We start from the raw sequence: 13,848 nt of genomic DNA on the forward strand, positions 1-13,848 counted from the left end.
TGAAATGAAGCAGATAGGTTTAACATAATGTAATCTCTATTTCTGTCATTACTTGAAATTGAAAGCATTCAGTTTGGGTTATTAAAAATTTGTTGTCTTAAAAATTCTGTAATCGTGGGTTTATAGCCAGCCTCAGCGTAAAGAGCCATCAATATAAATATAGTAGACTTGCCAAACAACTTATGTTTTTAAAACCATTAAAATAGAGTTCTACCGCGTAAACGTAATTTTTATGTACAGGTTGCCGATCCCGTAATTACGAGAAAATAAATACGTTTGTATTAAGCTTTATTCAGGATCTCGAAATCGAGCTGAATCCTGGGATTGCAACTTAATAGCGAAGTGTACCTATGTTACGTATTTATTTAAATTTTAAGTCATCACTCTCTTTGTTCACACAGTTTTTTGCGTACACCCACATAGTATGAATCAGTAATCTACAATACCTTCTCGTTGGGTCTAAGTTATGGCTGTTCAAAAGCATTCACGTTCTTTGCACGTCGTAAATAATGCTAAACACGATTTGCTGAATTTAGTAAATCTCGTTAAAGCTACAACCTACTGCTTTGCTAAGATTTTTCCATTTATAGACGCGAACACATAAAAATATAGTTGTAATGTTTTTTTTATGCAATAGAAACATAATATTCGTAATTTGTAACATGATTTAAATTAGTTCATGTAAAATCGGAAGTTTTATATTATGAAACGTCAGTGATATATTATATTTTACTGGAGATTTTCCGCGATTTTGTCTGCGCGAATGAAGAATGAAAAGACTGATTCGATACTTATACAGTACTTAGATATATGCGTAGATGATACTGGCATCTCACCTCACTGAGCCACTAGTGTACTCTGTACGCTGTGGAAGTATAATCAATATTGGTCCAGCGGTTGTTGAGTTCTAACCGACCACACGGATATTAATAGACTAACAGTTCTATTAATACTATTGATCTTTTGTAATGAATGGAAATAGGTCAGTTGTACGTCTGATTAATTACCACATTAGTCAAATCAAAATAATCGACTGTGAGATGTCTTAGTTATTTTTAACTAGATATTAAGGTATAATATACTGTATTCAAAATACGTCGTATAATATTATAACTGTTGACGAAACCTTCTAGTTGGCAAATTAGTACATATACCGATGCTTATAACTTATAATATAAGTGTTGAATATCCTTCTTTAGAGTGTAAGAAAACTCTGAAAAAAATATATTATATCTATACAAATCATCTGAGTATTCCAAATAATGTAAAACAAACTATAAACAAGGTATTTTTTCAAGAGACTGCGATTATTTAGTGGTAATTCAACATGATTTATAGAATGTCTTTATCACTTGGTGTATACCATATATATTATATAAGATGATACGTGTTACACAATAACCTTTATCGAACATACAAACGAAAATTGTACTCATGTGTATATTGTGTCTATATAATTATTTTAATACAATAATTTAGTAGGAATTTGGGGTGGGGATTTTTAATTGAACAGTAAAATGTGTTATAAACAAATTGCTTCAAAATATCTCGCTAAGTAGTAAGCCAAGTATGCTACATACACGGTGCAATGATATAATACACTGCCCTACTCTGAATTATATTATTTACCAATAATTATTGAAATACATAGTGATTTTTCTTAATTAATATTTTATTTTATATCTAGAGGTTATTATTTTTATAAAAAAGTGCGTGCGTCTATTAGCACGATGGTCCAAATATCGATCAAATACCTTTCGTACGCCAATAAAATCTAGATGTGAGGAAAACCACTAGCTCGCATTTTTCGCACTTGCACCAATTAAAAGTCAGCATCGCAATAGGCGTGTGTCTCTGTCAATCTTGCGGCTCGACGATTAGGAGCGAAGAGATCCGAAGATGGGGGATCGCAAATAGCGATCTCGATCGAGATGCTGCAACACTCTTGTTTAGTGCATATGGGATGTATGAATGGATTCGTCAGGGGTTGTTAAGTTCATATGAAAAAGGCGAGTTAACAATTTTTTACATATAATTTTAGTAATTTTATTACTGTTGAACATGGTCAGATATCAAATGAACGAAATAAGAATAGGATACTATGCAAGGAAAGCTCGAAAATGCGTGTATAAATCGTTCACTAAACTTAACGACAGAGTGTAGTAGGGAATTGTTTAAAACTCATTTTTTTTTTATAAAAAACAATATTTGTATTCAAATATGCTATCAAAAACAATAGATTTTACAAAAAAGTAACTATATGAGGACTGAAAAATTACCTAACCAGTTAAAAGTGTAAAAGCCAATATTAATATCTCTGCCAATTGAATCAATAGGTAGATTACGATCTCAGAATAAGATAAATCATGATCATTATACATTTTATATTTTAAACAATGTTAACAATCGTCAATACGTCATCTTCATAGACGAGGTTTATTGTTTCTATAATTTTATCTTGATTGAAAAACCATCTAGGTGCCTCCTGAGAGCCATCGTATCGTATATTAAAGCCACAAGATGTTGCGTCCGATGGTAAGAAATCTCAGATAGAGTGTTCATTACGGGGATGGTTTGGACATACGTGCGGGTTTAATTTCCATATATTAAAGAGTGCGTATGCAATTTTCTCACCGTCCCTATAACGAATACCTGATCTGCAACTTCCTGCTACAAGACGCAGCGTTTTGTGGTTATCGCGTGTGACCGTGTGACAGTGCACTGTCTAAATATTTTCCGATACTTATAATGGATACTATTATTATAAATGTACTATTATAAATATAATATTATATATATATACTATTATATATATATATATACTATTATATATATATATATATATATACTATTATATATAATATACTATTATAAAATATTTAAAAAAAAAATGACGAGACTTTTGTCTCTAATTTTATAGTACATTAATTAATCTTTAATTGTAACTTAATATATTAACAAGATTTTAAATATACATTATGAGAAGCGTACTTATCAGAATACATCTTGATATAAAATAATTACAAGATAAAAAGAACTTTTTATATACCACGTTTTAAAATTTTCTATTGAATCATATAAACTTGACAATTCTATGTATTAATAAATACTTTTTTGTATTTGATAGAAATACTGAATAAATATAGAATACTGAAATGTCATTTTGACATTTCATATTGATTTCCATAGTAACGCACATATATATTAATAATTTAGTTGCTAGGACCCCCTTAGCAACCAATAATAGTGTTTTACTTTTTACGATTTTTTTCCGAAATAACTTTCCATACAAAATAGAATTAACAGAAAATGAATTCAATTCTGCTTAAAGATGGCTAAAAATATTAAAAGAATGCATTGTGATCGTGTTCTGATATATTCTAAAAGTTTCAAATGTCTAGCTATTCGGGAAGTTAGTTAAAAATCTTCAATCGTCCAATACAAATCTTGGACAAACAAGAAAAAATTTGTACTGGACAAACAAGAATACGAGCTAATAAAAACGTGGTAAAATATGACGCCGGACTGGACTTCAATCTGTAACATTGAATTCTCACCAATGTGCTTTGTTCAAGATGCTTCCAAATTGTGTGTGTTCAAAGAATGATAAATTATTAAATCTTGTGAATTATTCTTTGAATAAAAAATAGTTACAAATAATAATAAATAGATATTAAATATATAAGATGTAGTTCAGTCGCGTCTTACAATTGAAATTGCAAATTTAATTAGGTAGCTATATTACTTTTCTCTTTTCATTTCACATGTTTTGTGTGATTGTGTTTTTAGTATATCATATTTTATTTCATTTATTTTTATCAAATGAATAAACATTATATGCATAAATTATTTGAATTTAAATATTTTACATACCTGCTTCCAATGTGCGATGATGTAAATAATTGCTTTATAGACTTATATAGATTATGAGTAATGCAAGTTTCTAAGCGGCCCGTCGTTGTATATCACCTTTGAAAATGAGAAGAAAAAAAATGTTGCGGAATTCCTCCGACGTGCAGCCTCCGCGGTGCCTCCTCGGCTGCTTTAAAAGCCTCCCCGGCCGTTGGAGACATCACAAGCGAATCCGCAACGCCAACAGTCACCAGCCTCTTCCATTCAACATCTTAACACTAGTTGAAAGCTCCCAAACCACCGTCTAGCAATAATTAGCAGTATCGGACCATCATGTTTGCACAGGTGAAAGAAAATTACTAAGTTTAAAATATTAATACTAAATTTCACTAATTTTCACATTTTTTTGTGATAAACTTTCCCAAAAAATGTGAAATTTAATATTAATAGTATACTATTTAAAAAATAATTAGATTGAGTAATTGATATCTTAATAAATATATTTGTTATATAACTAAATAGTTTTTATTATTAATAATGCAAGAGTTTCTAGTGTTTATCTTTAAAATATGATCTCTTTGAGTCATTTACGTCTATATATACATAATAGTTTAAAATACGATATAAGTGTTATAAAATATTTAGGTATAAGTTATTGTTAAACGAAGCGAAATGAAAATTAATGATATCAACTGAAGATAGGTACCTACCTATTTGACGGAATTTTAAGTATTTTGTCTTTGCGCTAAAAAAAACCTAATACTGTTTCGTTATTAAGCAAATAATAATACTGTATATATTTTTTTAATATTAATGCTGGTTTTTTAATATGATAGTAAAATAATGAAAATGTTTCTATCATTCATAATAATATGTCCTATAAAATTGATTTGGTAAAGATCATCATCGATGGCCCTCGTAGTCCAGTGCGTAAGGCGCTGGCTTTTCATCTGGGATTCCGAGTTCGATCCTCGGTGAGGTCACAATATATTTATGTGATTTTCTAAAAGCCTTTTGTGTTTCTGATTATTTCTCTTCGATTACTAAATACACTACCGTTTCACTACACTATTATCGTTGGGCATCATGACCTGTTTTAGTGTTAAAAATAATATAAGTATATATTAAAAAAAATAAGTTAAAAATCATATGAGTGTGCAGACGTTGGTTATTACCATTTAATATTTCGTACAGGTATTTTCGTTGGGTCTTGTGCTGGCGACGGTTGCGGCGGCGCCCTACGATGACTACGGCAGCTATTCGCACGGGGGAGGATACTCGCACGGAGGCGGCGGTCACGCAGTGAGCTACAGCGTCGCGGCGCCTGTCACTAAACAAATCGTCCAGGCTCAACCTGTCTACACTCAAACTCTCGCTATCCAAAAGGCAGCCCCCGCTTACACCCAGGTCGTGCACTCCGCCCCGGTCTACCAGAAGAGCATCGCCTACCAGCAGCCACAGATCGTACATGCGGCACCTCAGATTATCCACCAGCAACCCCAAATCATCCATGCCCAGCCGCAGATTGTCCACGCCCAGTCACATATGATTCACGCTCAACCGCAAATTATCCACGCTCAACCTCAGATCGTTCACGCTCAACCACAGTTTGTTCACGCTCAACCACAGATTATTCACGCTCAACCACAGATTGTTCACGCTCAACCACAGATTATTCATGCCCAGCCGCAAATCGTTCACGCACAACCGCAGATTGTCCACGCAGCTCCACAAGTAATCCACGCTGCCCCACAGGTCTACCAAACTCCTGTCATCCAGAAACAGATAGTACAAAAAGTTATTGCTGAACCCGTCGACCCCAACCCAAAGTACAGTTTCGCATATGGAGTGACAGATCCTCATACTGGCGATTCAAAGAGTGCCGAAGAGCATCTTGAAAACGGAGTCGTGCACGGAAGCTACAGTCTGGTAGAACCCGACGGTCATGTGAGGAAGGTCACTTATACTGCTGACCACGTAAACGGATTCAACGCTGTCGTGGAGAGGACAGGCGGCGCTAAAGTAGTCGCTGCTCCTATCACCAAAGTGATCGCCGCAGCGCCCGTCCACGTCGCTCACGCACCCGCCTACTCCTCAGGACACTCCTGGTAACCGAATCTCACTCATCGTCTCGACAACCCGAAGGTTTGATTCCTCGATTACGCTTGGCAGGATCGTGTCAGATAGTCTCTACTGATGTATTGATTTTATTCTGCATAGTCGCCCAGGTGGTGACACTGTAAGAGTTTTGTATACCTACCTATTATTAATCTTGCCATATAAATATTTAAAAAAAAAATGTTTCTTTTTAGTACATGTGTAATATCATTATGATTTCGTCATATTACGATTTCTCAATCATTTCTATCGCAATTCATACTCTATCATTTATATTCATTTATTTTATTTTTAATTTCTAATTATTATCATTTGTATATAATAATATCGTTTTCATTTTTTTTGACTGATTTCTTTTCACTTGTTATTGATTGTCTTTAATGAATCGATGATTAGTACATATTGCAAAACTTGCATACTTATAAATCTGTTATATTGTATCTTGTGTATTCAGGAATCTTTGAATCAAATCTATTTAAGACTTCGCAATCGTTCATACGGCTTATCCATTCTCATCTCATATTAGTGTTAATCTTATGGTATAATGTTGACAGCTTTAAAAGTACGAATGTATCGTGTTAACTGTTATTTATTATGAATGTATATAGTCATAATGTTAATGTATATTAATTAATTGTTTCAACGCAATGCTTGCGTGAAATAAAGACTACTACGAATGCAATTTTAACTACTTGTTTTATTTTCTTCATTTTACCATAGAATTTCTGTGTTTACCCCAATATAACTGTATCATTTCAGCCCCCGGACGAATATTCTTCTCAAATAGATAATAAAATGTAATAAATACATTTTTTAAAAGTAAATTTTGATATACATACGAATAAATAATTACAAGATAAAAAGAACTTTTTATATACCACGTTTTTAAAATTTCTGTTGAATTATATAAACTTGACAATTCTATGTATTAATAAATACTTTTTTTTGTACTTGATAGAAATACTGTATAAATATAGAATACTGAAATGTCATTTTGATATTTCATATTGATTTCCATAGTAACGCACGTATATATTAATAATTTAATTGCTAGGACTGGACACACAAGAAAAATTGTGTACTGGACAAACAAGAATACGAGCTAATAAAAACGTGGTAAAAATCATCGAGGACATAAATTACCTAACATCGCTTTGAGGTATATTCCAAGAATGCTCTAACTGTATCAATAATCATCATATTATGATTTTTTTACAATTTGTAGAACCATAGTAAAATCGCAATTAAAATATAGTAGTGTACATCGAGAAACGGTTGCCAACCTTTTGAAATATTTATCTTAATTTTACCTGTAATTATTTATCATATTAACAAGTAGCAAACATTTAAGTTTGTTTGATATGTATATATCTTATACCTAGTTCAGAACAAGAAGATCTGAACGTCATATTTGCGACTTAATAAAATACAAACATGGACATTTGTATAATAACCATATTATTATAGAAATGTTGATAAACAATTTTTATACAATGTTCATTTGTTCACGCATATATGCATCTTAGACTGAACTTGGTGTTAAAGTTTTGACTGTTTTCGAGTAAATTCAAAAAATAAAATAACTAATTCAATTAAGTGTTTCTTATTAATTAATATAATGTTTTTATATCAAGAAACAACGGCGAAAATATAAAATTATCCTTTTTTACTTTAATGGGTTGTACTAACAAGGGGTTCATTGTTACTACTTTTTACCGAAATTTAAAGAGCGAGTTGACCTGAGTTACCGTTTTTATGATGTTGTCAACTTGTGTGTATACAGTATTCAAGTTTCAGAAATTCAAGCGTGATTGTTTAATCACATACGTAATAGACATAGCTTTTAAGGGCCTTATAGCACTTGGTATGGTTTGTATTGAGTAAAATACTGGAATTAGTTGGAAAGATGTTTATGAAAAACTGTAAAATGTATAGAACTAATGATTTCGTAAAAAAATAAACTGCAATCGGTAAGGTAGCAGACGGTTTAGTAATCGAAAATAAATTATAATAGATCAGACATGGTAGTAGGTACCTACATGTACTTCATTGACGATTATATTATGTCTTGTTACAACATTGTTGTGTATTTTAAATATACTTCATTTTGGTTGCGGAGTACTATATAATTTTGAATGCTATTACTATAATACTGCAGATATGTCTACTTAATTTTAACCCTTAAGTGCATCATGTAGCATATATACTACAGGTTGTATTTTAATTCTGTATTTTTAGTGAGATCAATTTTTTCAGAAGTAAGTTCTATTAGTTCATGATTAATGATATTTTTTTAATAATACATTTTAAAAACTAATATAGAGATGGTACTGGACTCGAATTGTGTTAGCTTCAATTTGACATATGAGAAATTTGGATTTTAGACGTTTTTGTCAGAATAAATCATTGTTATTTTTGTTATTATAATATTGATTTCAGCAAACAAAAAAATATTAAATTAAAAAAAAATCCATAAATCATTTTAATTTAAAAAAACCAGTCATTGCACATATTATATTATGATATATTGTGCATTACAGGTCTTAAAAATATATTTCGTGAAAATGGAAATTTTATAAATGTATATATTTTCACGAAATATATTTTTAAGACCTGTAATGCACAATATATCATATATGGAATGACTGGTTTTTTAAAATTAAAATGATTTTTGGATTTTTTTAAAAAATATTTTTCCCATTGTTAAAATACCTATTGGAATGATAAACTATGTATTATAATTAAAAACAAAAAATCTTGCATTCAAGTGTTAAGTAATACACTTAATACATTACGAGGACTCGACTGTGCATAATATGAGAGATTATTTTGAGCAGAGAGCAGTATTTTGTGATTCTTTTATCTGAGGCATTATTCTACCTACACGAATAGTCACTTCCGGGGCTCGCATCATGACGGGTGTATACTATCGTATCAAGTGGACGAATTACAAAAGAAACTTCGTCAAAATCGAGACGTACGCGCAGTATGTAGCCTTGAAGTATAGAGTTACGGAGAGTAGTAGTAGCCACAACCACTTCCGACGCCGGTATCATGACTTTTCCTATATACTATCGTCTCAGGTGGACAAATAACAAAAGCAACGGCGTCTCTCGAATTAACACACAATCAACTACATGTATTACAGTATTACACGGTATATCAGCTTAATTTTAATTATCAAAACAATTTTATTAGTCACGGATTCATGTAAAAATTGCGTGGTATATGAGTTAAAGAATTTATTTTCATATGCAACTTTTGTGCAAATCAATGGCAATTACACATTTAAAGAACTCGATTTCTGTGTGTTGCCAATTTTCTGTTTTCGAAGTTGGCGGGAAATGTTTCAACGAAGACTGCATATCTTTGCTTATCCTGTGTCGATGTGTCCTTATGAATAAAATACTTATTCACATTTACCATTTTGTTGATATGTGTGCAATATGTAGGTGTGTTTACTAATAGCTGAGCATACATTACTATGCATTTCTAATTATTCTGCGTAAACATCCTATTGCGGTGATTACATCACATTAAGAGGTCAATAATTTATATATCGTGCTTAGTACGACGATGTCTCTACTTAATAGTATTATTAGCTTCCATATACTACTCCATATGTTAGCAGATGTCATGTGGTGTGGGATTTGCCATTAAAATTTGGTAGTATCTTTTCATGCTTTGCAAATAGTTCCCTATTACTTTAACTGCTCACATGCTCGGCGTAGGTCAAAATGGAGCTTTATAGAATTTTCAGAGCATAACCCTGGACATTCCTTAAACGTTGTAGATAATTTTAAATATTTGATGACTGCATAAAGTATTTTTATTACATAAAATAGTATTCTTTTAAACCTCTCGCTCTAATGTTTTAGAATATAGCATAAACACGCGCGTTAACATAATTTTACTCCCTACTTTAATTATAGTTTGTCAATTTATGGCTACGGCCGTATGTTGTAGCTTAACCACTGGGGAATGCCAAAAGAAATGGCGTATTTCAAAAAAACACTACCTTATTCTTAGGTCAATAATTATTATAAAGCTATCAATATTCGTAGGATGTTTATCAAACTTGAATGGTAAAAGACATAGCTTATAATTAGTATCTTTAGAATTATCTTCAAATGTGTCAATCTTGCCGATTTTTTGAATAATAAAATGCCTAATTCTTGTCAAATTTGGGATCACAGAGATTATCAATATAATTTTTTATCGTGAATATTTTACTAAAATTATCTCGTCATAAATTATACTGATGGTTTTATAAATGCGTTTAAAAATTAATAAACGTAAAAAATCTTAACACCACTGCACATTCATGTATCGAAATATGACTATATTCTAAAACTTTAGAGCGAGTGGTTTAAAAGAATACTATTTTATGTAATAAAAATACTTTATGCAGTCATCAAATGTTTAAAATAAATATAAAGGATAATAAGGCTTAAAATTTATATAAATAGATTATTTACAACGTTTAAGGAATGTGCAGGATCATGGTTTGAAAATGCAATAAAAGCTCCATTTTGACCTACGCCGAGCATGTCCCCCCTTAATATAACGATAAGCTAACATTCACTCTGTAGAGAAGGGGTATCCATAGTATTAATTATCTGGGCAATAGCGAAAGTGGTAAATTACTATTTTTTTTCTCGTAGGTATATGTCGCTCGCTTGATAAATGATACGATATTTCCTGTGCTGAAAGCTGAAGGATGGAAAAACGAAATAAATCTATTGCAATGACTGCTAAAATAATACTAAATGTTCTAGTTTATTATATAATTTACTTTTATAACGATTATAATATTGTCTTGTTTTTTTTTTTTAATAATCTTCACTAATGATAAGCTATTGACTGTCTGTTGTAAAGAAAAATAGTACGACGGAAATGTGTCTTGGAAGACGCTTTTAGCCTGAAGAATGTAGGCGTTCGGCTTGGATTTTGGGGAACACATAAATCCTTTACCATGTCACTTCAATGACTCGCGTGTCATAGATTTGCCATCATTGGACTACGATGATTGCATTGGTTTCAGCTAAAATGTATTCCCTTGCGTAATACAAGGATAGTGAAAGTCACACGCTTGTTTACTAACTGTGGTCCCTACTGAATATATTAAAGCCTCGTTTTTGAAAAAAGAGCAATGACTACTACATTTAATAAATATTGTAATATAAGTATACATTCAATATTTGATATATAACAATAATAATAATTTTTATCATAATATAAAATAAGCACTGTATACATCAATATCCTTACATAATGATAATTAATTAATGTTTACCTATCTACCGTAATTTAATATGTTTATACATTGTTATGGAAGTTTTATAAACTCTAGATATCGGCAAATTAACAAAATAGCCTTTTTACATAGAGTTATCAAATAAGAGATACAATATTCACTGAACTTTTCTCTCAATAAGTTAATTGTATCACGAGCTTTATGGCATGTTGCAACATATTGTTAGGACAACCGTCCAGATTAAAATCATCTAATTCATGCCAGAAAAAATCTGTATCTAATCATATTTCTGTGGCGTTCTCCATTTTCATTTAAAAAAATACGGTCCAATTACAACTCCAGACCATAAACCACACCAACCTGTTAATTTTTGTGGATGTAAAAGTATTTCGTTGGATTTCTGCACCTGTCCTGATCCAGATTTCCCTCTGATTAGCGATGGACAAAACATCGAGAGCGTCGACAGCTTCAAGTACCTGGGGGTACACATCACGGGAGATGGCATTTTGCAGAAAGAGCTCGCTATCCGAATGGGAATGGCTGGAGCAACATTCAACTCGATGCGAAATGTCTGGGACTCACGATTGTACTCGGTCAAAACCAAATGCCGCCTATTCGACGCTTGCATTCTGACAGTGCTGCTTTATGGTAGCGAATCATGGCACCTTACGAAGGCTCAGAGCAACCGTTTACTGAGCTTCGAAAACAGATGCTTGCGACGAATACTGGGTGTGCGGTGGTATGACTTTAGGAGCAACGAGGAGATAAGAGAACGCACCAAGCGGCCTCTCATCACGCTGAAAGTGAATAGACGACGTTGGACCTGGCTCGGCCACGTGCTGCGGATGCCAGAAGAGAACTTTAACCTGGCTTGCCTGTTGTTCAAGCCGACCGGATTCCGGCGAATGCGAAATGCGACAATTAATGGTGCTTATTTACGAAGCCATTTAACTAAAAATGAGCTTCATCGCTGAAGATAATTTTTCATGAAATAGTGGGTCTGTTTCAAGTTTCTCCACACCAAATGGTTTATCAGTTCAAGCTATTGTGTTAACTGTATGTTATATACAAATGCAAATCTTTATAAAGAATATTTTATTTAGTGCCATATGGAAGTACATGTTCTTGAGAGCGACGTCTAATTGATTGTTCTGGATTTGCATCCGTACTTTGATTCCAAACATCGATATTTTGATACCTTTACGTTTTTACATCTCAAATATTATTATTGACTTAAATTTTCCAATTAAATTACGAATAGTAAGCTCTGTAGGCCAATTATTTTAACCATAAAATTCACGTAACGCGCCGAAACGTAGCTCCATTATTGATGTAAGTAATAAATTTTAACAATTTGTATCTTTCCATGTTGATTTGTCAAATAATACTGAACACACACGTCTATTTTGTTGGGAATCAGAAAGAAAATGTCTGCTATGACCTTTTAAAAATCTATCTTAGTGCTAATTTGAAATTAATCATAATTAAATAATGTGCTAGAATCCAGTCATTTATAAAAATAGGTGTGTGGATAGTCATTATCCATCTTTATTGAATTGGAGCATACTTTTAAATTGATAGTTAGATTTATGTGATGCGATGGCATGCTGTAGTATATTGCGTGTTATAAAATGAATAGTATACTTCTATTGGATGAACTTTAGGTATTACATGATCTAGATTTAATAGCTTATAAAGTATGTTATCAAAATATGTTTAATACGTAGTAGTAAATTTTATTTCTATTATAATTTTTAGATATTTCCAGCATTAAAAATAATATTTTTATTTAATATTGTATAATCTTAAATTTATGGTAGATAGCAGTGGCGTGCGGTCCATAGATGGTGTAGATCAGGAGCATCCCAAGGAATAATCGATATGATACTATGTAATAGCAGTATTTTATAATTATATAATATTACGTAAATATTGTTTGTATATCAGTACCACTTCGTAGTAGGTACCATACACCACACTACTTGATCTGCCGCCCGCCAAGACTGAATTAGTTACAAAACCCTGACGATGATAATATTCTAATATATAATATTATATTATACTTCTATGATTTTTTGTAAATATGATTCCTGCAATCGAAATTCATCGCACGTTATACGAAGATTTTAAAATATACTTTCATAATTACTATGTAAGTAATATTTTTACCATGTTTGATTCTAAGATCATATGGGCCTCCACGGAGTGGAGGTTGTATCAACAGATTTATGTTTTTACGAGAAATGGATGTCAGCCATTTGGTAAACCTATTAGGTCCATACTCTGGGTCCAAATACACATTGAAAAATATGTTTCTTTCGCCAGACCCAGGGAAAAATACCCGGGACATACGACATTATAAGCCATTGTGATTATTCGACACAAATGAAAGTATTTGCTAAATATGAAAAACAATATCTTTGCTGAAGGGTTTAAAGTTATTCTCTTTTTTATTTCAAATGAAATCTATTGATTAACAAACTTATTTTATTTGAGGTAATTTTACAATTCCTTTTAATTAGTTCAGAAACTTAAAAAGTATTATACATAAAAATATAAAATCTTGCTTCTTATCATTTAATAGAGTTTTGCCTCGTAATGATCAGAATGAAAAACTAAAT

General features: G+C 31.8%; 2 protein-coding genes across 2 annotated transcripts in view; both read left to right on the top strand.

Moving 5' to 3' along the window:
• The window catches only part of LOC147065456 (neurobeachin-like protein 1), a 177,316-nt gene that overhangs the window by 141,752 nt on the left and 21,716 nt on the right, over positions 1-13,848 (top strand). The window lies entirely within an intron of this gene.
• On the top strand, positions 4,072-6,140 carry LOC147065460 (uncharacterized). Its single transcript, XM_085957221.1, has 2 exons — positions 4,072-4,197; positions 5,047-6,140. The coding sequence occupies exons 1-2, from the start codon at positions 4,186-4,188 to the stop codon at positions 5,962-5,964; spliced, it is 930 nt and encodes a 309-aa protein (XP_085813347.1). The 5' UTR covers positions 4,072-4,185; the 3' UTR covers positions 5,965-6,140.

This window comes from Rhyacophila brunnea, unplaced genomic scaffold, assembly GCF_057557595.1.
Source record: "Rhyacophila brunnea isolate RB1 unplaced genomic scaffold, BYU_Rbru_1.0 scaffold_6, whole genome shotgun sequence".
Classification (NCBI taxonomy): domain Eukaryota; kingdom Metazoa; phylum Arthropoda; class Insecta; order Trichoptera; family Rhyacophilidae; genus Rhyacophila; species Rhyacophila brunnea.